This window comes from Mirounga angustirostris, unplaced genomic scaffold (assembly GCF_029215605.1).
Source record: "Mirounga angustirostris isolate CCGP_5_RB_7025 unplaced genomic scaffold, mMirAng1.0.hap1 SCAF_11, whole genome shotgun sequence".
Classification (NCBI taxonomy): Eukaryota; Metazoa; Chordata; class Mammalia; order Carnivora; family Phocidae; genus Mirounga; species Mirounga angustirostris.
This window is the reverse complement of record NW_026991719.1, coordinates 80,485,784-80,509,118: the sequence shown is the minus strand read 5'-3', so window position 1 is coordinate 80,509,118 and position 23,335 is coordinate 80,485,784. Positions and strand designations below refer to the sequence as shown.

At 39.8% G+C, this 23,335-nt stretch overlaps 1 protein-coding gene across 3 annotated transcripts; it reads left to right on the top strand.

Moving 5' to 3' along the window:
- The first annotated feature begins 4,117 nt into the window (after positions 1–4,117).
- On the top strand, positions 4,118–11,203 carry TSPAN6 (tetraspanin 6). 3 transcript variants are annotated; one of them, XM_054508637.2, is made up of 9 exons: positions 4,275–4,602; positions 5,171–5,206; positions 5,568–5,756; positions 6,035–6,109; positions 6,981–7,079; positions 7,818–7,952; positions 8,365–8,448; positions 9,839–9,944; positions 10,555–11,203. In XM_054508637.2, the coding sequence occupies exons 3-8, from the start codon at positions 5,745–5,747 to the stop codon at positions 9,905–9,907; spliced, it is 474 nt and encodes a 157-aa protein (XP_054364612.1). In that variant the 5' UTR covers positions 4,275–4,602; positions 5,171–5,206; positions 5,568–5,744; the 3' UTR covers positions 9,908–9,944; positions 10,555–11,203. The 3 variants fall into 3 exon arrangements, with proteins under 3 accessions (XP_045736244.1, XP_054364612.1, XP_054364616.1); XM_054508641.2 differs by lacking the exon at positions 5,171–5,206 and adding an exon at positions 5,006–5,022; XM_045880288.3 differs by lacking the exon at positions 5,171–5,206 and having other exon boundaries at positions 4,118–4,602.
- Positions 11,204–23,335: the final 12,132 nt, after the last annotated feature.

Sequence of the window (23,335 nt, the reverse complement as noted above, 5' to 3'; positions counted from 1 at the left end):
TGAAATAGTTGAAGTTTTTTCGCTGGTTCCTAAGACAGGGAGTAGTAATGTTCCAAGACATTATCCAGCAGCTCAACTTAATTGTTTTGTTTATGACAGTGTGATACTGGGATGGCTTAGACATTCAGTTTATTTAATTTAATTAATCAAACCTCAAGTCACTACTGAGTGGTTAGTCTCAGAGACCAGCCATGACCAAGGAGGTCAACAGGGATTGGCTGAGCACTAAACGAGCTCATCAATTGAGCATTGTGTCCTAGGGCATTGGGGAGAGTATAAAAGGGGGCGCAGGAGCCTGCCAGACTGGCTCTTCAGTAGTTTCTGAACATGTAGATAGCAGGAGTAAGACAGGTAAGTAGAGAAGAAAGCAGGTACCCTTCTAATTAACTAAGGGTCTGAGTTAGTGTGAGTGGTCAGACTATGAGGTCTGATACTAGAAAAAGAGGTGTGTGTGGGCAGGGGTGGGGGTTATGGATAAAGGGGGCAGAGGAATGCTCTCAATTGAGTTGGGGTTGGGATGTGCCTTAAGTAGGGAGTAGAGATTCTGTGTGAGGTTGGAGACTGGGACGGGAGCAGGGGCCAGATCTTGTTTATTGGGAGATAGTCATACTGGTTTACTGTGGAACAGAAAATTCACATTGGAAAAGCAGTAGGAAATAAGCTGATACCATATTTGCTGGGGGAGGCATAGTTTAAATGCCAAAGAACAACATTTAAACTTAATCTTGAAGGTTACAGGAGATTAATAGGGAAGGGACACAAATCCCTACTAAATATCGAATGTAAACCAAACAGCAACAATACTTAAGGAAAACATTTTCCTTTTTCCTAAATTTTCAGCATCACACATGTGTCTTTGTGGTCAGAGAGAGGGAGGAAAATAGATTGGACCAGAAAAAGTATTGAACTCTCTGCCTTGCCACTCTGGGATGGGCAGGGTTACTATTTAGGTGATTGGGCTACTGGAATGAAGGCAAAAGTAAAACTCAACAAAAACCCCAAGTACAAGGCAGAATTGGGGAGATCGAGGTTCTTGTGCTTCAGGGACTTTTAAAAGCCCTTGTTTGTGGCTACATGTCTGAATACAGTGGTCTTTGCTTGGATAATTCCCAGCCAAGACAGCTGTTTATTCAGTGGCAGCCGTGTCTCATCACAGAGTGGGCCCTGTTTCTGGTGAGAGAGACAGAAGTTGGCAAAGCTTCATCCTAGGCAAGTTAGCCTCTCTGAACCTGTTTCCTCATCTGTAACATGAGGGCAGCAGCAGGCTTGACCTCACAATAAGGGCTTTTGTGATGTATGCATGAGGTACCACCAGCCCAGTGCTTAGCAACGGTGGTTGCTACATAGTCAATGCTCAGTACTACAGTTACCATATATGATATATAATATGTAATATATAATATATAATAGAGTATAATATCAATAACACAATTAAGTATTACAATATTAATACTTTAAAGGATAAATGTATCTTATGACCTAGAGAATTACTATTTACATTGCCTTAGATGGGATTAGATACCCCTTTGGTCTGGGTTTGGACCCAGACCCAGGCCTAAATTTGAAGTAAAGTGAACTCTTCTGGGTTTAGTGGCATGGGGGGGTGGGAGGTGGTGGTGCAAGGTGTTGTGGCCATAGGAATATTAAATTCCATGTCAGCCTTTGGTTTAATTTGGCACTGCCTGCTACTCAAACAAAGCAGCGTTGTGGCAGAGGAAGGGAGAGGCGGAAAATCAACACATTCTTGGAAATAAGATGTGGCTTTTGCTTTGACTATTTTGTTTTCTCTTCAGCTACAAAAATATTTCTTCGCTCTTGGGCTCACAACGAAAATCCCTTCCAGACCATGGTAGAAACCTAAGCTTCAGCGGAAGGTTCCATTTAAGATGACGAGGAGTTAGCAAGACTTCCCTTGATACTTATTTTAATATGAGAACCCCTTAGATAGAGTTATTCAGCCTAGGGAGAAAGCTTTGCATTTACTTGGAGCCTCCCTCAACCTCATTCCTTGTAGTTATGGCACGTGTGTTACTTTCAGAATTGACATCGGCTGTATTTCCTGATGACGTTCCTTCGGTGTTTGTAGGTGTATAGTTGTATCATTTACCCATTCTCGCCACGTGTTTATATGTTAGGCTTTTAAAGTTTTAGGGTAAAATTTTAGTATAAAGACTGTTGGTGAAATATTCATTCTCCAGTAGTTGCTCTCTTGGACCTCAGACATCTGGCATGTTGCTAGAGGAGCTGGTCCCAGGTCAATATTCGAGGTACAGGGAAGCTCTGTGTGACCGAGTCAATGGACCTTTCTTCTTTTCTGGTTCTGTGGTATATGCTTAAAGCAAGGTTTCAAGCAAAAAAAGTTTGGGTATCACCTCTCCTTTCACTACACAATACAAGAGCAATACAGGAAACACCCACTGTGATGTTGAGCTTGTGTCCATTATGATGCGATGGACTGCACAGGGAATGGATACTGTCTTCTCCCAATCTTCAAGAAACAGCACACACTCACTGGACACTCAGTCTCTGCCCTCGAAGAGCTTACACTTTAGTTGAGAAACCAGACCTTAATACATACTCTGTGCTGTAATATTGACCAACCTGTTCATGATACAGAACATGGAAACATGGAGTACCTACATACATGATTTAATAGGAAAAAAATACACTTCCATACTTCAAATGCCATCCATAGTTCACTAGGAATGTCCAGTGACAAACTTTTCTTAAGAGTTAACTTGTTTTTGGTTGACATTTCAATGCTCTGTGTCTCACCACATGGATAAAGGAGCATACAGATCTATAGCACTGTTGGTGTTAGGTGTCAACTCAGATTTCCTAGAAGTAACTATTTTTTTTCTCATAGGGATATATTTTTATGGAGGGAGCAAAAAGGTCCAGAGAAAGTCTCACAAAGTGCATATTTTCCACTAAACAGAAGATTGAGTCTTGATACCCAATAGTGATCTTTCTTTTCTCCTTGATTACACCTGTCCTGAATTTCTAGAAAGATGAATGCTAGGGATCAAACTAATGTCCCTGAGTAAAATGGGATACCAGGAAGCCTATAGCACTTCATTAATTCATTTGTATTTAATTCATTTTGTAAATGTGTTTTGAACCTGACTAGATAAAAAAGACCTCCCTTTTCTGAGGTTCCTATGAAAAGTAAATGACCTATTCAAATTGAGGGCAATTTGAATGGCTCATTTGGTCACTCTTGAAGCCTAAAAGGTGCCAGAAAGCAGGAAAGAGTAAGTATCTATGATGTCTAGGCTCATTTCTTTTCTCCCCTGTAACAATAGGCATAGAATTAATCCGTTTTTGTATCTACTAGCTCAAATAACTGCACTTATCCTTGTGGGCTGGGCAAAGCACATGCACATGCGTCCTTTATGAAATAGAGACATCCCATTTCACAGATGTATCAGAGAACTTTACCCTTTAAGGCTCTGCTGATTTGCATAATCCAAATTTTCTAGGCCTTTCAGCTATCCGGAGACTTGTCTTTACATTTAACCCTTCCTAAAGCTAAGCCCCAAACAAAAAGCGCCTCAGCTTTTATCACCAGGGTTTAGGAGATCGTGAAGAGGGCTGGTTTGTTTTTTTTTTTTTTTTTTTTTATTATATTTTACCCCTAAGATTGACTCAGGGCTGCCTCAGGACATATGGGACAGAAAACTTTTTCGTGATTCATTCCCATTCCGTAAGCAGTTTAACTCTTTAGGAACACATAGTCTTAAGTTCTAGGAAGATCTAAGCAGTTGGGAGAATTTTAGGGGAATGGGCAGACACTCTACAACCCAGTACCGTATGTAGCTTGTGTTTAACAGGCGAGGGGACCGAAACGCACAGTGATCTCTAGTTTTCCCTTTGCTCTTAGCTGCGTGACTTTAGATTTCAGCCTCCTAGAAAAAGAAATCAGCCTAATTCCCCCATTCAGGTAGATTTCACTTTTCCTCAGTTTATGTCTAAAACCCTACGACTGTACGTGTCGCTTTGCAATCCGCTTTGTTTCTCTTTGGAACTATGTTTCTTGGGGGTATTGAGCCATGTAATGAAATATTCTTCGGTCACTTTTAACCTCTTTTCATTCCTTCCTTTCCCTCTAGGGCACCAGGGGCCGGCGAGGCCGAATCTCAAAGCGCTGCTGGCGCTACTGGTGATAGAACAATATGATCAAGTTATAAGGGCGGCGGAGAGATGGGGGGGGGGCGGGAAGGATTCAGAGAAAAAATGAAGCAAGCTCCACTTGAAGATCTAAGGGATTTCCGGCACTAGAAAAGTTGCATACAGTTTTCGGTAACCTGCAGCAGGGGGCGCTCGGAAATTGTCGTCACTTTCCGGGTAGCCTCCCAAGACTTTACCCTCTAGAAAACTGTACAGTGTTTCCGGCTTTTCTCAGTTGTAGACGCTCGTAAGTTTCCGGCAGTTTCCGGGGAGACTCGGGGACTCTGCGTCGGTCTCGCTCGGCTCCGAGTGCCCGGTGCGGCGGGGCAGGGTCTGGGGCTAGTCATGGCGTCCCCGTCTCGGAGACTACAGACCAAACCAGTCATTACTTGCTTCAAGAGCGTCCTCTTGATCTACACTTTCATCTTCTGGGTGAGAGATGGAGGAGCCCGGGGACGGGAGGGGGTCCTGGGTTTGGGTGGGGGGTGTGACTCTGAGCAGAGGGCGCTCAGGCCTGGGGGTGTGGGGAGGGAGGCGCGGGTGGGGTTCGGGCGGCTGGAGCTGGTGGGACCCCGACGCGGGCGAAGAGTCGCTGGGGCTCGAGCCCGGGCATCCTGCCGGCGCCGGGGTCAGGGCCCCGGAGGATGGCAGCCAATTGGCTGTGCTGGGACACAGACGGGCTTCGGGTTCGAATGTGATGCGGGGGACGAGGAGGGGAGTGAACACCCCAGAGCTCGCAGAGGGTGTCCCCGGACCGTTGAGAGAGGCGAGGCTTGCCCCGCCCCTCTGAGGGCTCACCCGCATAATAGTCTCTTTCTTTTCACCGCTTCGTAAGAGGAGAGCATTTCGCAGGTAAGTATGGTCATGGCTGCACTCCCGCCCACCTCTCCTCGGCCTTGCTTTTGTGTACTATCCCTTTGTACGCGGTGCTCGTCTCTGAACTGGGGTGGGGAGAAGGGGGAAGTTTCTGGAACTCACAGAGACACTTTCTTCCCTCCAGAAGGTTTTCTTCATATGGCCGGAGTGAAGCGGTTAAGTAAGTTGTTGTCCCTCGGACAGATATGCCGTGGACTTCGGTTTATACCCAAAACAGAACAAAACCCAACAAAAAGAAACAGATGAAATCTAAGAATTTTGTTAGGATGCCTTCGCTAGCTGCCCGCTGGTTTTGCCCTGGCTGCCTGGGCTACCTAGTGATCCAGGGTGGATTTATCAAGGCCTGTCCTTATGTGCAGGTCCCCGTCCTACCCCTTGTCTCCCATATCCCAGCCACAGCTCTGTGGCCACGGACTGCTAACTCAATTCTCCCAGCTCTTGTTTCTTAAACAATAGGTGTGTGGTTTGAAGGTGCTGTAGTCTACAGTGTATAACTCTCTCTTCTCTGGCTTCCCACATAGATCACTGGTGTTATCCTTCTTGCCGTTGGTATTTGGGGCAAGGTGAGCCTGGAGAATTATTTTTCCCTTTTGAATGAGAAGGCCACCAATGTCCCCTTCGTGCTCATTGGTACCGGTACCGTCATTATTCTGTTGGGCACCTTTGGCTGTTTTGCTACCTGCCGAGCTTCTGCATGGATGTTAAAACTGGTGAGTCCTTGTTTTCCTTAGAATTGATTCTTGACTTCAGAAAAGTCTTATATGTTGTTGGCTTTGTTTCTTGAAACTGGCCACGGCCCTTTCTCATTTCTCCTCTTTCTTCCCAAGTAACATTTCTGCTACCAGTTCCCACTTTTGTTGTGTTTTCCCTGTCCTTTTTAATAAAAACATGCTGAACTGATTGAGCAGACTGGTTTTTTTCTTTGACTCCCCTCGCAGCTGTGATGTATCTTATTTATGCTGACTTGGACTTTCTTTTTATCCCACAGTATGCAATGTTTCTGACTCTCATTTTTTTGGTTGAACTGGTCGCTGCCATCGTAGGATTTGTTTTCAGACATGAGGTAAGCCTGAATTTGGGAACCTTGATATGTTATGATTTATCCTCCCAGAGATAAAAACAGTTAATAGTTCAGAAATCACTTTTAAAACTTTCTTTTCAAACTGTAGCTGACAATAATGGCTTTCTTGTAAAAATTCTAGCCCACATTTAATATAAAAAAAATTTTAGAAAATTGTAGACTGACAATTACCAGAAGAAAATTACAGGTACCCGTAGTTACATGTATTTCCAGTTCTTTTTCTGTATACAAGTACCTGTTAAAGTGGAGATAGTACAATTTATAACCTTACTGATAGAGGAAGATATTTAAGGCACGAAATTGATAACACAACTGTGTTCTCCCTTATGCCACGTGTTTAAAAAAATTGGATATACTTAATGCAAATCATCAAAACTTTAATATTGAAGTAGAAATCGGGGATCCACTGTTAAAACTGGGGTTGGGAAATCCTTCAGTGAGTAGTGAAGGCTCCTCAATGAGAGTGTTTTACAAAGTGGTAGTGCAGTCTCCCAAAGTAAGCTTAAGTAAGCTTAAGAATCCTATAGGCATCAAATTTGTACTTAATTTAAAATAGAGAAAAATTGGGGGAGGGATACAGCAGTACAGAGCTGCCACTTGAATAAAAGCTCCCATAGCACTTTGAACTTGAGCAGTTATCATCTTTTATTGTAATGTTTTGCTTAGTAATCCCCTCAGCTAAACTGTAGCACAGAGAAGACAGGATTGGACCATAGAAGTTAATTACCATACATGTTGCTGCTGTCAAAGATAATGAACGTTAGTCAGATGTGGGGGATTTTTTTATTTGGCCTAGAAACCCAAAGAACTTTCTAGAATCTTTATTTACTGGTGTCGTGTTTCTTTGCTGTAGATTAAGAACAGTTTTAAGAATAATTATGAGAAAATTTTAAAGCAGTATAACTCTACGGGAGATTATAGAAGCGATGCAGTAGACAAGATTCAAAATAAGGTAAGTGGTCATAGGGTGGTGGCTATTCAAGAGGGGAACACATCCTTATCCCTTTAGAGAAGAGGATAGGGCTCTGGCTACTAGACGTTGTCCACTTGTATGATATTCTCATTACAAATTTAGATCAGGAGAGGGGCGCCTGGGTGGCTCAGTCGTTAAGCGTCTGCCTTCAGCTCAGGTCGTGATCCCAGGGTCCTGGGATCGAGCCCTGCATCGGGCTCCCTGCTCGGCGGGAAGCCTGCTTCTCTCTCTCCCACTCCCCCTGCTTGTGTTCCCTCTCTTGCTATCTCTCTCTGTCAAATAAATAAAATCTTTAAAAAAAAAAAAAAAAAAAAAACCCAAAAAACAAATTTAGATCAGGAGAGAGTATGTCCCTGGAAAAGAAGTGTGAGATGATACTAAGTGACATATCTCCATTTTCTCCTAATCATTCTCCTCACATGTACACCTCTTCACTCCTCACAGACATCACGGAACAAGTACTCTTAGTACCAGCTGTAGCAGGAAAATAAGGCCAGTCCAGAAGGCTTACACTTGGTATTTAGAAAAAGAGTGCTTATCTCTTGAATTATAAGGCCAATTGAGAACGGCCACATTAGAATATTAGGATAGAGATCATTGATTGAGTATAATGTTTGTGTTTTGAGCACAAATTGCAATCTAAGGTAATAGGCTAAGTGTTTGACTACAAAGCTGTGATGTGAACTGTAAATGGTTTTGTTGGATTTTTTTTTTCAGTTGCACTGTTGTGGTGTCACCGACTATAGAGATTGGAAGGATACTAATTATTACTCAGAAAAAGGATTTCCCAAGAGTTGCTGCAAACTTGAAAATTGTTCTCCACAGAGAGATGCAGATAAAGTAAACAATGAAGTAAGGAGCCTTTAAATTTTTTTTTATTTGAAAATATTAACTGAATTCAGAGTTGACTCAGTTTTTAATTTTTCCTCACAATAGATATAATCTAAAATAGGCGGGGCAGGTATTATTCTCACTGAATAAATGAGGAAACTGAAGCTCAGACAGTTTGTGACTTGAGTTCACACAACTAGCAAATAACACTTTTAAATGCATAATCCAAAAGGTGGAACTTCTGTTCTTCAAACCCCTGTCAGAGCATTGTGCTTGAAAGGAGATATAGGATATGTTATATGAAAGAGTGAATTTGAATAAAATGATAACCAAAGGCTGAGGTAGCTAAAGCTGATTTTTTGGCAGAGATGGATGATCCAAGTGTTCATTATTGCTTGTGCTGTACTTAAAATTGTTTTTCATCTCCCATTAGGGTTGTTTTATAAAGGTGATGACCATTATAGAGTCAGAAATGGGAGTGGTTGCCGGGATTTCTTTTGGAGTTGCTTGCTTCCAGGTAAGTCCTTGTTAGGAATGTCTCCTTGCTCTTGTTCAGTGGTAAGCTAGAAGATTGCCAATCTGAAGGCCTCAGGGCGTTTCCAGAAAAGTCACATTTTCACAAGCTCCTGGCTGTTTTTATTTTGTATGTGAAACATATGTAGTCAGTCATTTGTGTTGGGTCTATTTAGCTTTGTTTTATTTGAGAGGGGATGTTCTGCTATTTTCATTCCAATTCTTCGATGTCTTGGATCTTATGTTTTCCCACACTATTTTCACAATTAGACTTCTCCAGATTTTAATTCCCTGTTTACCTGCTCTTTTTTTTTTTTTTTTTTACCATGGCCTAGCATGCCTTGAAACTACAGAAAGCAAGGCTTAGAATTAACTCGTAGTAGTACAAACCTGGTGCCCCCGGGTACGGCAGCTCTCCAGCATCCTAGTTCATTAATTAAAACATGAGATAGATGGGAACCTTGTCTTACTGTGCAGTCAAGATTCTAAAACATTGTCCAGATTTTTTCTTTCCTGGGCTGCGGCTGCCTGGTGAGTTCCATATAAATTCTGACCTACAAAACCTTAGATCATACGACCCACATTCAATATGTGCCTGTCATGTTGGGGACGTGCTACGTTGTGGGTCAAATTCTATTTTCCGAGTTGTGCTGCTTCTCACCGTAGCATGGAAAGTTTGTATTGTGGCTCTAAACAATTTTTCTTAGGTAATGGGGGTTTGTCCTGTATCGAACATCGTGGCGATAAAACTAAAAGAATGGACATACTTCATTTCGACCTATGTAATTGGTTTTGGAAGTCTGATCTTAACATATTTCTCGAGCAGCAGGCCTAGCTATGTCTGAGTCTGCACTGTCTAATAAAATGGCCACTAGCACCTTCGAAAGGTTCTAATTATTAAATAAAATAAAAAATTCGATTCCTCAGTGCTCAATAAGCCACATGTGGCTAGCGGCTAGCTTACTGGACAGCCCTGGGCTTAAAGAACAAATCCCTTGGTGTAGCACTGCCCTAGAGCTTCCAAGAAGATCTCTGCCTTCATAGATGGAGGTTTTACGTGATGAGATGCATAGTCTAAGCCATGTCCTTTTTGTTCTGATGGCTGACAGCTTAACTGATAAGTTTCCCCCAAACTTAACGACATTTAGAATTTTTCCTGAGTGATGATTTTGTCAGTGACAGTTGTGAAACTGCAGGTCATAGTAGCAGTAAAACTTCCCTTATATTCTTTGAATGTGATCCAGGAGCTGCAGAGTATCAAACGTAACTGCCGAGAGAAACTTAAGGAAATTATTAGTGAATTCGAAGTGTAAGGAAAATAAACCTGTATCCTGAGTACTTTAAGCTCTTTTGTGTGTGTGTGTGTGTGTTTAATTTTTGTATTTTATTTCTAGCTGATTGGAATCTTTCTAGCCTACTGTCTCTCTCGCGCCATAACAAATAACCAGTATGAGATAGTGTAAACAGCAAACCATGGGCCTATTCCTCTTCAACTTTAAGGTATGTTCATTTTAGTCCTCAGTGTGTTTACTTCAGCCTGTTCATGTGATGGATGGACTGAGTTTGCCGAGGTCTTGTGGAGTGGTGCATTCAGATCTGGTTGGTACTGTGTTAGCCCTGCAGTTAGATCAGGTCTCTCAATGCAAGGCATGGCCACAAAGGACAGAAGAGCCTTTGGGGGTTTACCTACACATCAATCTAAAGATCCTAAGTGGTCCCCTTTCTAACAAACTTGGACCTGGACTGAAGAGAGATGGAGAACAGTGACCTTTACTGGTGAGGTTCCCTGGCATGCACACTCCGCTCCCAATACTGGCGTTTTCCCTAGTCTTTATTTACCACACTCCTCTGGTGAACTCTTCTTAGAGTGATAAACACATCTAGCCTAACCTGGAGCCAGATTTGGGGAAAATATGTGTTTCAGTAACTTCAGTATTTGAATGGCAAACCATGAGACTGTGGCTGGCTGAATTAATCCCCTGGGGTGCCCTTCACAGTTTAATTGGGCCGCTGACGGGGAACATACGAGTAGATGCTCACGTGTGCGAGCGCATACATATATGGAAATTTGGATTACAAGTCGATTAACTTTTTTTTTCTTTACTTTTAGGACATTTACATCCCCCCTGTAAGCTATGAAATTGCCTGGATGGAAGACTAGCTACTACTGCTTACAATAGACCAAAAACTTACATAAGTAGTCTGATTCAATCAAGACCTGTTCAGTTTAAGTCCACCTTTTGTCCCATTGATGTTAGATCATTGAAACCCCTGTATCACTGTGAAACACTGGAAGAGCTAGTAAATTGCAAATGATGCAATACCGTGTTCCTCTTGACTTTTATTTTTCAAAATCGCATTGTGAATCTGCTATTTTGATGTAGTGTTACAAAGTGACCGCTCTGAATTTGCTGACTGATGTAATGTGATAGAAAATTGACCCTTCCGACCTGGCCTCTTCCCAGATGAGTTAAAATTATTGTATAATTTTCATCAAGTTAAGATATTTTCATTACTCTCTGTTTTGCTCTCAAATTTATATTTGAAAGGTTCTAATTATTACTTATGGTGTCGGAATTACTGTATTTTCCTTAGGAATTGAAAGCAATTCATCTTCATTAGCGTTAGCTGCTATTTCTTTATCAGGTTGATGTAACTTAATTGTCAGTATCATGGTCAACTATAATAGTCTTAGTTTTGGTTTGTGCCTTTGATTAAATATAAATCTTTCACACAATAAATGTTGTTTTCCTCTAAAATCATCGTGTTTAACTTGTAGAAAATCTGCCGGGATGGTTGTTTTCCACTGAGAAAGCTAAGCCCCACATTTCTACTTGAAGGTGCAGGTTTAGATAGGAAATGTGAAACTGAGGTCTTGACTTGGTTTCATTTTTTAAAAAGTCTTTGTTTATAAAAACTATTCCCTGTGAAAGGATTTCATTTCATATTATGAAATAGCATATGCTTAGCATTCTCCTGGAACTGGGACTATTTTGATTGTCTAGTTTACATTAAGAAGTTGGATGGGGAGAGATATAACTTGTACCTTCGGGGTAATAAGGAAATGAATAATTAAAATTTGGGCTGGGATGGGGGAATTTTTTCCTTGGTTTTGGGTTTCTTTACACATCCATTAGTAGAACCTAACTCTTCTCTGCTACACATCCACACAGTCCTTGAATCTGATGGTAAGGGGGAGTCAATCACAGTTATAAAGTGGGCAAAAACTACTAGTTAAGATTCATAGTGACTTGTGGGTACATGTCTATATATATATATGCCTTGAGTTACTGCAGAAAGAGTATTCTACATTAAAACATTTGACAGGTCTGACTCAAGACAGAGTGATAAAACAGTTGGAAAATAGTGGCTTTCCAAATATATAGATCAGATTTTGGCTATTGGAATTAGTGAAGCTAATTTAAAGGATAAACTAAAGGATAATCCAAGCAGTGTTAAGTAGGTACATTTCACTAGGATGGCCTAGAAGAGCCTGATAAAGTTGTCATTAAGTAGGTTTTTTTTTTTTTAAGTTAAAAGTTTTCCCTCATTTTTTTTAAGATTTTATTTTTATTTATTTGAGAGAGAGAGAGAGAGAGCATGAGCAGGGGGAGAGGGAGAAGCAGATTCCCCGCTGAGCAGGGAGCCTGATGCGGGGCTCGATCCCAGGGTCCTGGGATCATGACCTGAGCCGAAGGCAGATGCTTAACCGACTGAGCCACCCAGGCACCCCAATTTTTCCTCACTGTTAAAAAGGAAAAAAAAAAAAAAAACCCAGAAAATAAGGAATGTAGGAAGAAAAAAACACCACACATCACGCTGTAGGCGGGTTGGCGTATTTATTTTTAAGGTTCGTTATTCTGGCTGGCCAGTTACAAAAGTCCCTTATCGCTAATGTGTGCATGTGCACACTGGACTGTAAAATTCACCTCCACCTTTGATGTGCCAAAGGCATCCTGTGGGTTGTCTCACTTCCAGGCACCATGTTACTTACCGCAAAGAGGCTCTGAACTCCACCTTGAGAAGCAGACTCCACAGGTATATTTTCTGAACGTGTGGAAAGCTTGGCATCTTTGGCCTATTCCCGTGTGGGTGTGGGGGGGTTTATGTGGTAGGCATCAAACTTTTATGGAAACAAATACCTAATACAAGGTATAAATGCCATTTCTGTGTTCCCTCAGAGCTCACAAAGGCGTCTTTGAGACTTGATGTTTTTAACCTCCTGTGAGAATCCAAGTTGGTACTTTGCCAGTGATGCGGCCAACCAAACTGATTAAATTATGAGAGGCAAAGCAATGGATGCTTTTTTTGTGGAACTGAGGAAACTTTGGTTCCTTTGGACTATTCTGTGTGGGCTTTTGTATTTGTAAAAAAAAAAAAGAAAGCCTAATACAACGTATAAATACCATTCCTGCCTTTCCTCACTGCATACATAAGATGCATTGAGATTTCGGTTTTTTTTAAGCTTGCTGTCCGACGTTGACACTTGGCCTGTGATGTGGCAAACCAAACTTTTTTAATTCAAAAAGGGAAACAAAAGGCTAATATATCAGAAAAGAATACATACGATGCAACAGTTACTGGGAAATGAGACTCTCATTTTGAAGTCATAGGTCTAAAACTTCACCCAGATTCCTTGTGAGAGAGAAGCCATTATGATTTAATTATGGCTTTTCTATTAGGTCCCCTTACCCCGTGGAGCTTAGTAGAATTAGGCACTTGTAAGAGCACGGCAAATGCTAATGAAATAAATGAATGAGTGAGTGAATCTAACTATAATGGCTCTTTAATGTTCTGTGAGAAATAAGCTGTTGATCTAAATACCTCATTCCATACAAACCATCGTTTATATAATAGAAACCACCTGCTCAGTCAGAAACCACTTAACCTCAGAAGCCGCAGCTAACTTCCTCCTGGTCAAATCACTTTTTGCTGCTTCTCTTTTTTGAATTCATTGTTACTTTCGATGCTACTGAAGATCGTTGTTTTGACCTTGTGATATCCTGCTTTCTTTCCCTTTTACTGCTCTTTTTAGTTTACTTTACTGTTTTAATTTCCTCCTACTTTTTAAGTGTGGCTTCCCCCAAAGGCTTGCACTTGGCTTTCTGCTCTTAGATTATGCTGACCTTGGAGGAATTTTTTTTTTTTTAATTTTATTTATTTATTAGAGAGAGAAGGAGCAGAGGGAGAGGGAGAAGCAGACTTCCCACTGAGCAGGGAGCCTGATGCAGGGCTGGATCCCAGGACCCTGTGATCATGACCTGAGCCGAAGGCAGATGCTTAACCGACTGGGCCACCCAGGTGCCCCTGACCTTGGAGGAATTAAGTGTAGATATCATCAAGGCCTAACCCCTTGCTCTCTGGTTGTACACTTTAGTTGTGTGTTGGACATAGTGGGTTGCTTGTATCCTCCTCCCTGCTCCAATACCCAAAAGCTTAGCACGCTGAACACTTTTCAAAAGTCAAAAATTTCTCCTATAACATCTAGTCCGTGCATAGTAGGCCCTCATCTGAACTGGCTCCTTCATCAGGAATAACACAGTTTGTGGGACTTGGGGGAAATAGGTCAGTTGCTCTAAGAGTTCCTTATCACTGGCTCCATCCCCTACATTTACCCTGTGAATGTAAATTCTTTAGGTAAGACTGTCATATGGGATCTGGCGGTGGTCTCATTACCATGTCCTCAACATTTTTCTTTTAAAAATAAAGACAACTGAAGTAGTAACTTGTAAAGACTTTTCCCCCAAGTTCCTCACCACCTCTTCTGGGAAAGGTGCCTAGTAGTGACATCCTCAAAACAAACCAAACTGTTCTGGTGCTTGCCTGGATATGGATGATCAGTTCACAAATGAGAGGATGCAGCATCTAAGTGGGTGATACAACTTCTCAGAATCATTGCTGGAAAGGAAGAGTAGCTACATTGCGTACATAGGGAAACACACCTGGGGTATAGTATAAGAGATTTGGAGAGATGAGGGACGGCATCCACACATTATCACTCTGTCATGTACTGCGGTAGCAGGAAAATTAACATACAAGAGAAGGTAGACTGTTTGCACAAAGTCTTTTTTTCTCCCACTCAGGGGAGGTCAGAGAACTAATGTTTGTTGAACACTTACTAATTGCCAGACACTGTGTAAGGTGCTGCAGTTAATGAAGCTGTGTGGGGAAGTGGTGCTATCCCATCTTTTCAGAAAAAAAACCACAAAAAAAGGCTGAAGATTAGGTTAAATAACCCGCCCAGGATCACATAGCTAGTAGTAGATCTGGGATTTGAACTTCAATCTGTTGGACTCTGAAGCCCCAGGCTTCTTTCATTGGATTTTTCTGTGTCTCGATAACAAAAAGGCTCTGGGGATTATGTCATGCTAGCCCAAGCCAGAGAAGAAAAGTATGAAAAAAAAAAAAAGATTCTTCTTCAAATATCTTTTAATTAGTCTTTACTGAATATGAAATTTTTAAAAAGGAAGCTTTCATGGAAAAGAGTATCCCATTTTCTCACAATATGCTTTTGTAAAGTGTTAGCATTCAATTACAAGTACATATTAAAAAAAAAAAACAACCTTGTTGTGGGGCGCCTGCGTGACTCAGTTAAGCCTCTGTCTTCTGCTCAGGTCATGATCTTGGGGTCCTGGCATCCAGTGCCATCCTGGCTCCCTGCTCAGCAGGGAGTCTGCTTCTCCCTCTCCCTCTTGTCCTTCCCCGCCACTCTGCTCCCTCTCTTTCTCTCAAATAAATAAATACAATCTTAAAAAATATCCTGTTGTGGGGCGCCTGGGTGGCTCAGTCGTTAAGCGCCTGCCTTCGGCTCAGGTCATGATCCCAGCGTTCTGGGATCCAGGCCCGCATCGGGCTCCCCGCTCGGCGGGAAGCCTGCCTCTCTCCGGTCCACTCCTCCTGCCTGTGCTCCTCTCTCACTGTGTCTCTCTCTGTCAAATAAATAAATAAAATCTTAAAAAAAAAAAAAAAATCCTGTTGTTACTCCCTGCCCCCACAACATTACTAAACAAAAGAAATGCTTACAAAGAGTTAATCACAGTGTAAACATTAACCCTATCTGTTTTCCTTCTTTTTTTTTTTTAAGATTTTATTTATTTATGAGAGAGAGAGCATGAGTTGGGGGGGGGGGTTGGGAAGTGGCAGAGGCAGAGGGAGAAGTAGACTCCACGCTGAGATCAGAGCCCGATGCAGGGCTCAATCCCAGGACCCTGGACCCAGGACCCACCCAAGTGCCCTAACCCTGTCCATTTTCTTTTAAACATCTTGTCACGCAGTGAATGCTTCCCCAAGTTTACAAGCAAATACTTGCTATGTTAGTAAAGATACTCTTCAACACTTAGCTGTTGTCATACTGTATTCCCTTGTGAATATCTTTAAATCCCGCGTGGAAAACAACCCAAAAAACCCAACCTCTGCCACACAGACACACACATATGCTGGAAGCAGAATCACTCTCATCCTGGAGGCACAAGTCCAAACCCCTGCTTTTCAATGACTTCGTGTGCACACGTGCACATGCATGTAGATGATCGATCCCCTACAGGATAGCAGCGATTTCTGAGGCGGCCAGACCCCAGGGTGTGCCCCAGGGCATCTCTGCATTTCAGAGCTGCCCACCACAGCTCAGCGCAGTCTTGAATCCGGCCCAGTCACAGTCTGGCCCTGGCAGGGGAGCAAGCAACACAGGCCCTGCTGGCATCAAGTCTTCCTCAGCCCCCATCCCTACCCTTCTTGGCCTCAACCCCATCCTGGGCCTCTGACACTGGCAGAACGAAATGTAACAGAAAATATGTCATGGTAATTATTTGAGAACTTGGCCTGAAGATACAGCCTGAAGAACTTAGAAAATAGCAAAAAGTTTAGGAGAAATTAAAAATGTAAAAATCTGACACATCAAAGATAACCAATGTTTTTATTTAAAAATGATGTGTCTTATCCACAAAATGAATGCACGAATTATAAAATGCTTAAAAAATTCAGAGTTCAAAGTGGTATAAAGTAATAAATTTGTCTCCCTCTCCTGCCCACCTTCATTCCTAGTTCCCAGAGGGAATTACTGGTAAAAGTTCCTTGTGAATCCTTCCACATATTGCCATATACAAGCATATCTACGTATTTTTTTTTTTCTCTCCCACAAGTGGAAGCCTTAGTTAAGATCGTAGATTGTGGAGCCAGACCATCTGGGCTTGGATCCCATCTCTACTAATTATGGGCTGTGTGCTCTTCAGCAAGTTGCCTCATCTCTCTGTGCCTCGCTTTCTTAATTCATGAAAGAGGGATAAATATTGCCTACTTTATAAGGGTAGTATAAAGATGAAATGAGGTGCTACATGCTAAACGCAACAGAATGCATGGTACATACTAAGTGCTATATATATGTTAGCTATAATTTAAAAAATAACATTATTGCGATATATTTTAGCTATCAGAGAGCCCCCCCATTTCAAGTATACAATTCAATGATTTAAATCTATTTTAGAACATTTTCATCCCCACAATGAGGTCCCTCATGCTCATTTATAGTTAATCCCTGTTCCCACCCCTAACCCCAGGCAACTAATATAAATGGAATCATATAATATGTGGGCTCTTGTGCTTGGCTTCTTTCACTTTTTTTAAAAAAGATTTTATTTATTCAGAGATAAAGAGAGAGAGCTCGAGCAGGGGGGAGAGGGAGAAGCAGACCCCCCCCCCCCCGCTGAGCCAGGAGCCTGATGTGGGGCTCAATCCCAGGACCCAGAGATCATGACCTGAGCCAAAGGCAGACGCTTAACTGACTGAGCCACCCAGGTGACCCGGCTTCTTTCACTTTATAAATGTTTTGGAGGTTCATCCATGATATCAGTAGTTCATTTCTTTTTATTGCTGAATAGTATTCCATTTTATGAATATACCATATTTATCTCCCTATTTGCCAGTTTGTGGACATTTTGGTTGTTTCCAATTTTCGGCTATTCTGAATAATGCTGCAGTGAGTATTTCTATGCAAGTCATTATGTGGACATGGGTTTCATTTCTCTTGAATAGGTACCTAGGAGTGGAATTGCTGGGTTGTATGGTAATTTTATGTTTAACATTTTGATGAACTGCCAGACTGTTTTCAAAGTGCCCATTTACATTCCCAACACCATCTGATAAAGGTTCCCGTTTCTCTATATTCTTTTTTCTTTTTTAAAGATTTTATTTGTTTATTTGACAGAGAGAGACACAGCGAAAGAGGGAACACAAGCAGGGGGAGTGGCAGAGGGAGAAGCAGGCTTCCCACGGAGCAGGGAGCCCAATGCGGGGCTCAATCCCAGGATCTGGGATCATGACCTGAGCAGAAGATCATGACTTAACGACTGAGCCACTCAGGTGCTCCCCATTTCTTTATATTCTCACTGACATTTGGAATTGTCTGCCTTACTTGCACTCTATTGAGCACAAAATGGTATCTCATTGTGGTTTAAATTTACATTTCCCTAATGACTGATGATGTTAAGCATATTTTCATGTGCTTATTAGCCATTTGTAAATCTTTGGCAGAAAGTCTGCTCATGTCTTTTGTCCATTTAAAAAGCTTGGTTATTTTTTATTAACTTATATGAGTTCTTTTTGTATTCTGGATACAAGACCTTTATGAGGTATGTGCTTAGTTAATACTTTCTCCTAATTTTGTTTGTCTATCATTATCTTAATGGTATCTTCCAAAGTAAAAAAAATTGAATTTTGATGAGGTCTAATTTATCCATTTTTTTTTTCTTTTATGGACCATGCTTTTGGTGTCATATCTTAGCCTAACCTAAGGTCCCATAGATCCTCTATTTTCTTCCAAAAGTGTTATATGTTTTTAGCTCTTATATGCAACTGTGAAAAATTATAGTAAATTTTTGTGTATGACGTGAGGTAAGGATCTAAGATCATCTTTTTACATGTGCATATCCAGTTATCCCAGCACCATTTAGTTAACATTCTTTCCCCCCAATGAATTGCCTCGATACCTTTGTCAAAAATTAGTTGACTTTAAGTATTAGGATTTGTTTCTGAACTGCATTAGGATTTGTTTCTGAACTGCATTATCTTTCTTGATAAATATAGCTTTATGGTCACTTTTGAAATTGGGAAGTGAGGGTCCTCCAACGGTTTTCTTTTTTTCAGGATTGTTTTAGCCATCCTGGATTTCTTGCATTTCCATAGAACTTTGAGATCTCTATATCAGTTTCTGCAAACGGCCTGCTGGAATTTCATCAGGGATTGTGTTGAATCTATAGATCAATTTGGGGAGAATTACTATCTTAACAATACTGAGTCTTCCAATCCAATAACATGGAATGCTTGTCCATTTATTTATAACTCCTTTAACTTCCCTCAGTAAAGTTTTGTAATTATTAGTGTACAGGCCTTTTGCTTTGTTTGTTAAAGTTATTTCTAAGTATTTTGTTCTTTTGATGCTATTGTAAATGAAATTACATCCTTAATTTGAGTTTTGGTTTGTTTACTGCTTTTGTAGAGAAATGCAATTGATTTTCTATATTGAGCTTATATCCTATGGCTTTGGTGTACTTCTACTATTTGTTTTGATTTGTGGATTTTTTAGGAGTTTCTGTATACAAGATTGTGTCATATGCAAATAGACATAGTTGTACATAAACCTTTTTGGTCTGAATATCTTTTATTTCATTTTCTTGCCTAATTTCCCTGTCTAGAATATCTAATCCAACGTTGAATAAAAATGACGAGGACAGATATTCTTGTCTTAGTGGAGAGCTTTCAGTCTTTTACAATTAAGAATGATGTTACCTGTGGGTTTTTGTAAATGCCTCTTATCAGGTTAAAAAATTACCTTCTATTTCTAGTTTGTTGAATGTTTTTTATCATGAAAGGGTATTGTATTTTGTCAAATGCTTTTTCTGTGTTTATTGAGATTATAATGTGGTTTTTGTCTTTTTTTCAACTGGAATGGTATCTTACATTGATTGATTTTTATAAATTGAACCAACCTTAAATCCCACGTGGTCATGGTATATAAACCTTCCTATATATTGCTCAATTAGGTTTGCTGGGTTTTGTTGATTTTTATGCTTATATTCATAAGGAATACTGGTCTGTAGCTTTCTTGTGATGTCTTTGTCTAATTTGGATAATACTGGCTTCATAGAATTAGTTGTGAGGTACTCCATCCTATGAGTTTGTGAAGGATTGGTTTTAATTCTTCTTCAAATGTTTGATAGAATTAACCAGTGAAACCATCTGAACCTGGGTTTTTCTTTGTGGAAAGTGTATTGATTACCAATTCAATCTCTTTACTTTTTAATAAACTGTTTAGATTTCTATTTCTTTTTGAATTAGTTTTGGTACCTTGTGTCTTTCTAGAAATTTGTCTGTTTCTTGTAGGTTATCTACTTTGATGCATACAATTGTTCATGGTATTCCCTGAAATACTTTTATTTCTCTAAGCTTGATAGTGATGTCTGCTCTTTCATTCTTGATTTTAGTAATGTACACTTGAAAAAAAATATGTACTCTACTGCTGTTAAGTGCAATGTTCCGTGGATTTCTGTTATGCTGATTTGGTTGATAGTGTTGTTCATGTCTTCTACATTCTTGTTGATCTTCTGCCTAGTTTTTCTATCCATTGTTGAATGTGGGATATTAAAGTATCCAACTATTATTATTGCCTTGCCTATTTCTCCCTTCAATTATGTCAATTTTACATTTATGTATTTTGAGGCTCTTTTCTTAGTTGTGTGTAATTTAAAAATTATCTTTTTCCACTGATTCAACACTTTTATCATTATAAAATACCCCTCTTTGATTCTTGTTTAAAAAGATTTTATTTATTTATTTATTTGTGAGAGAGAGAGAGAGGGAGAGCACAAGCAGGAGGAGCAGCAGGCAGAGGGAGAAGCAGGCTTCCTGCTGAGCAGGGAGCCCGATGCAGGACTTGATCCCAGGGTCCTGGGATCATGACCTGAGCCGAAGGCAGACGCTTAACTGACTGAGCCATCCAGGCATCCCTCCCTCTTTGATTCTAATAATTTTGTCTTGAAGGTTATTTTTTTGTGCTATTGATAATAGCTATTCCAGTCTTCTTTTGGTTACTGTTTGCATATATTTTTGCATATACTACTTACATATCTTTCCCCATCCTTTTATGTTTAACCTATGTGGATCTTTAAATAAAAGGTGTGTCTCCTGTAGATAGAAAATAGTTGAATCACGTTTGATTTTATCCATTCTGTCAATTTCTGTCTCTTAATTGGGGAATTTATTTCATTTACATTTAATTTAATTACTGATAAGGAAGGACTGACTCCTGCCATTTTGTTATTTGTTTTCTGTATATCTCATGTCTTTTTGTACTTCTCTGCCATTACTTCCTTCTTTTGTGATAAATAGATATTTTCAAGTGTATCATTTAAATTACATTGTTGTTTCTTTTACTATGTATTTTTCAAGTTATTGTCTTAGTGGTAGTCCTGGAGATTGCAATGATCATTTTAAAACAATCTAGTTCAGAGTAATATTAATTTAATTTCGATTCTATACAGACTCTTTGTTCCAATATACCTCCATTCTGTTTCCATTCCTTTGAGCTATTATTGTTATAAAAATTATTCTTTCATACATCTTTAGTTTCACCAACACAGTTTTATAATTATTTCTCTATGAAATTGTATTTTAAATAAGGTAGGAGAGGACAAAAGTTACAAACAATACATTTATACTATATTTTTTAATTGAAGCATAGTTGACATACAATGTTACATTAGTTTCATGTATATTATCTTTTATATTAACATACATAGTTACTTTCATTGGTGCTTTTTATTTCCTTGTGTCTAGTCCTTTTATTTCAGACTGAAGGACACCCATGAGTATTTCTTATATGGCAGGTCTGCTAGTAAAAACTCATTTTTTTGTTCATTGCAAATGTCTTCATCTTTCCTTTATTTTTGAGGAATAGTTTTGTCAAATACAGAGTTCTTGGTTGACAATATTTTCATTTCAATATTTTCAATATGTGCTTCCACTGCATTCTGGCTTCCACAATTTCTGTTCAGAAATCCACTATTAATCTTATAGAGGATCCCTGTACATGATGAGTTGTTTCTCTCCTGCTGCTTTCAAAAATCTTTTTGTCTTTGTCTTTCAACAGTTTGACTACAATGTGTCTGGTTGTATATATCCTTAGCTTTTCCTAACTTGGAGTTTTTTAGATGTGTAGATTAAAGCTTTTCCTGGAATGTGGGGAGTTTTGGGTCATTATTTCTTTAAATATTCTTTCTGCCCCCTTCCTTCCCCCTCACCTTTCTGGAACTTCCATTATATGTATGTGGGTATGTTTGATGGTGTCTCATAGGTCTGTGAGGCTCTGTTTACTTTTCTTTATTCTTCTTACTTTCTGTTACTCAGACAAAGTAATTTTAATTGACTTATTTTGGGTTCTCTGATTCTTCTGTCAGCTCAAATCTTCTGTTGAACACTTCTATAGTAAATTTTTCATTTCAGTTTTTGTATTTTTCAACTCCAGAATTTCTATTTGGATCTTTTAAGAAACATCTTTCCCTTCATTGATATTCTGTATATGGTGAGGTATCATTGTCATACTTTTTCTTTAATTCTTTAGACATGGTTTTCCTTAGTTCTTTAAACATATTTATAAAAGCTCCTTTGAAATCTTTGTCTAGTAAGTCCAATGTCTGAGCTTTCTTTAGGAACAGTTTCTACTGAATATCCCCCCCCGCCACCCCGGATATGGGCCACATTTTCCTATTTCTTTGAGTCTTATAATTTTTGTTGAAAACAGGGCATTTTAGATAGTATAATTTGGCAACTCTGCATCACATGCTGCTTATTGTTTTCAATAAATGCTTTACAGATAAGGTATTTCTCATAGAGCAAGCTCCAAGTCAGGTCCAATAATGAAAACACTCTATGAATGGGGCTTTCTAGGGAGGTGTGAGGCAGGTTAAATAATGACAATGTTCTGGAGATGGGACTTTTTGAGGAGCTCCAAACTCAGTCTGCTCCCTCTGGTGGCTGTAATGCTGTTGTTGTTTTCTTTACAGCTACTATGGTTGTGAGTATGCTGTTTTTCTTTTTTTTTTTTTTAATTTAATTTAACTTATGTTATGTTAGTCACCATACATTACTTCATTAGTTTTTGATGTAGTGTTCCATGATTCATTGTTTGCGTATAACACCCAGTGCTCCATGCAATACGTGCCCTCCTTAATACCCATCACGGGGCTACTGTTTTTCAAGGCAGTTATGGAACTGGGGAGAGGGACATGGGAGTAGACCAAGTTAAAAATGTCGTAAAGTATTCTTAACGGAGACTAAATAGTTTTTCTTGATTAAATGCTCCTCAGATTGTTTCAGGCTTTGATGAATTTCCATATTCCTGAAAAAACTGGTTTTTAATATTTTGCCAGTATTTGCATTGCTTTAGTGGAAGAGTGGATTTACAGAAGTCCTTACCCTGCCATTCCAGAAGTTCTGCCTGGTTAGCTATTATTTTCATTATACAAGCTGCTCCTTAGCCTACTTTATCCAATTTAACAATGCTTCTTGGAGAGTTTTCTATATCAGGTCATGGAGATTTTTTTTTTTGGTATTGTTCCGGAGTGGGGATATGACATAATTTGTTTAACCATGCCCTATCACTGAATCACTGAGGTTTTTTTTTCAGCACAATCAATACAATAATACCGTTTGAATTATCTTTTATATATATTGCAAGTATATATCTTTAGGTTAAATTTCCATCTGAAGTAGAGCTATTCAAAGAGTATGTGCAGTTCTAATCTTGATTGACATTGCCAAATTGCCCTCAAAATAGCTGCATCAATTACACTGTCTTTACTACTATATCAGAGTGCCTTTTTTTCACATATACAGCTCAACAC

Coding starts and splice junctions, on each gene's coding strand:
- TSPAN6 (XM_045880288.3), top strand. CDS start 4,516: ATGGCGTCCCCGTCTCGGAGACTACAGACCAAACCAGTCATTACTTGC. Junction 5,757..6,034: donor CTGCATGGATGTTAAAACTG/GTGAGTCCTTGT, acceptor TTTATCCCACAG/TATGCAATGTTTCTGACTCT. Junction 7,080..7,817: donor TAGACAAGATTCAAAATAAG/GTAAGTGGTCAT, acceptor TTTTTTTTTCAG/TTGCACTGTTGTGGTGTCAC.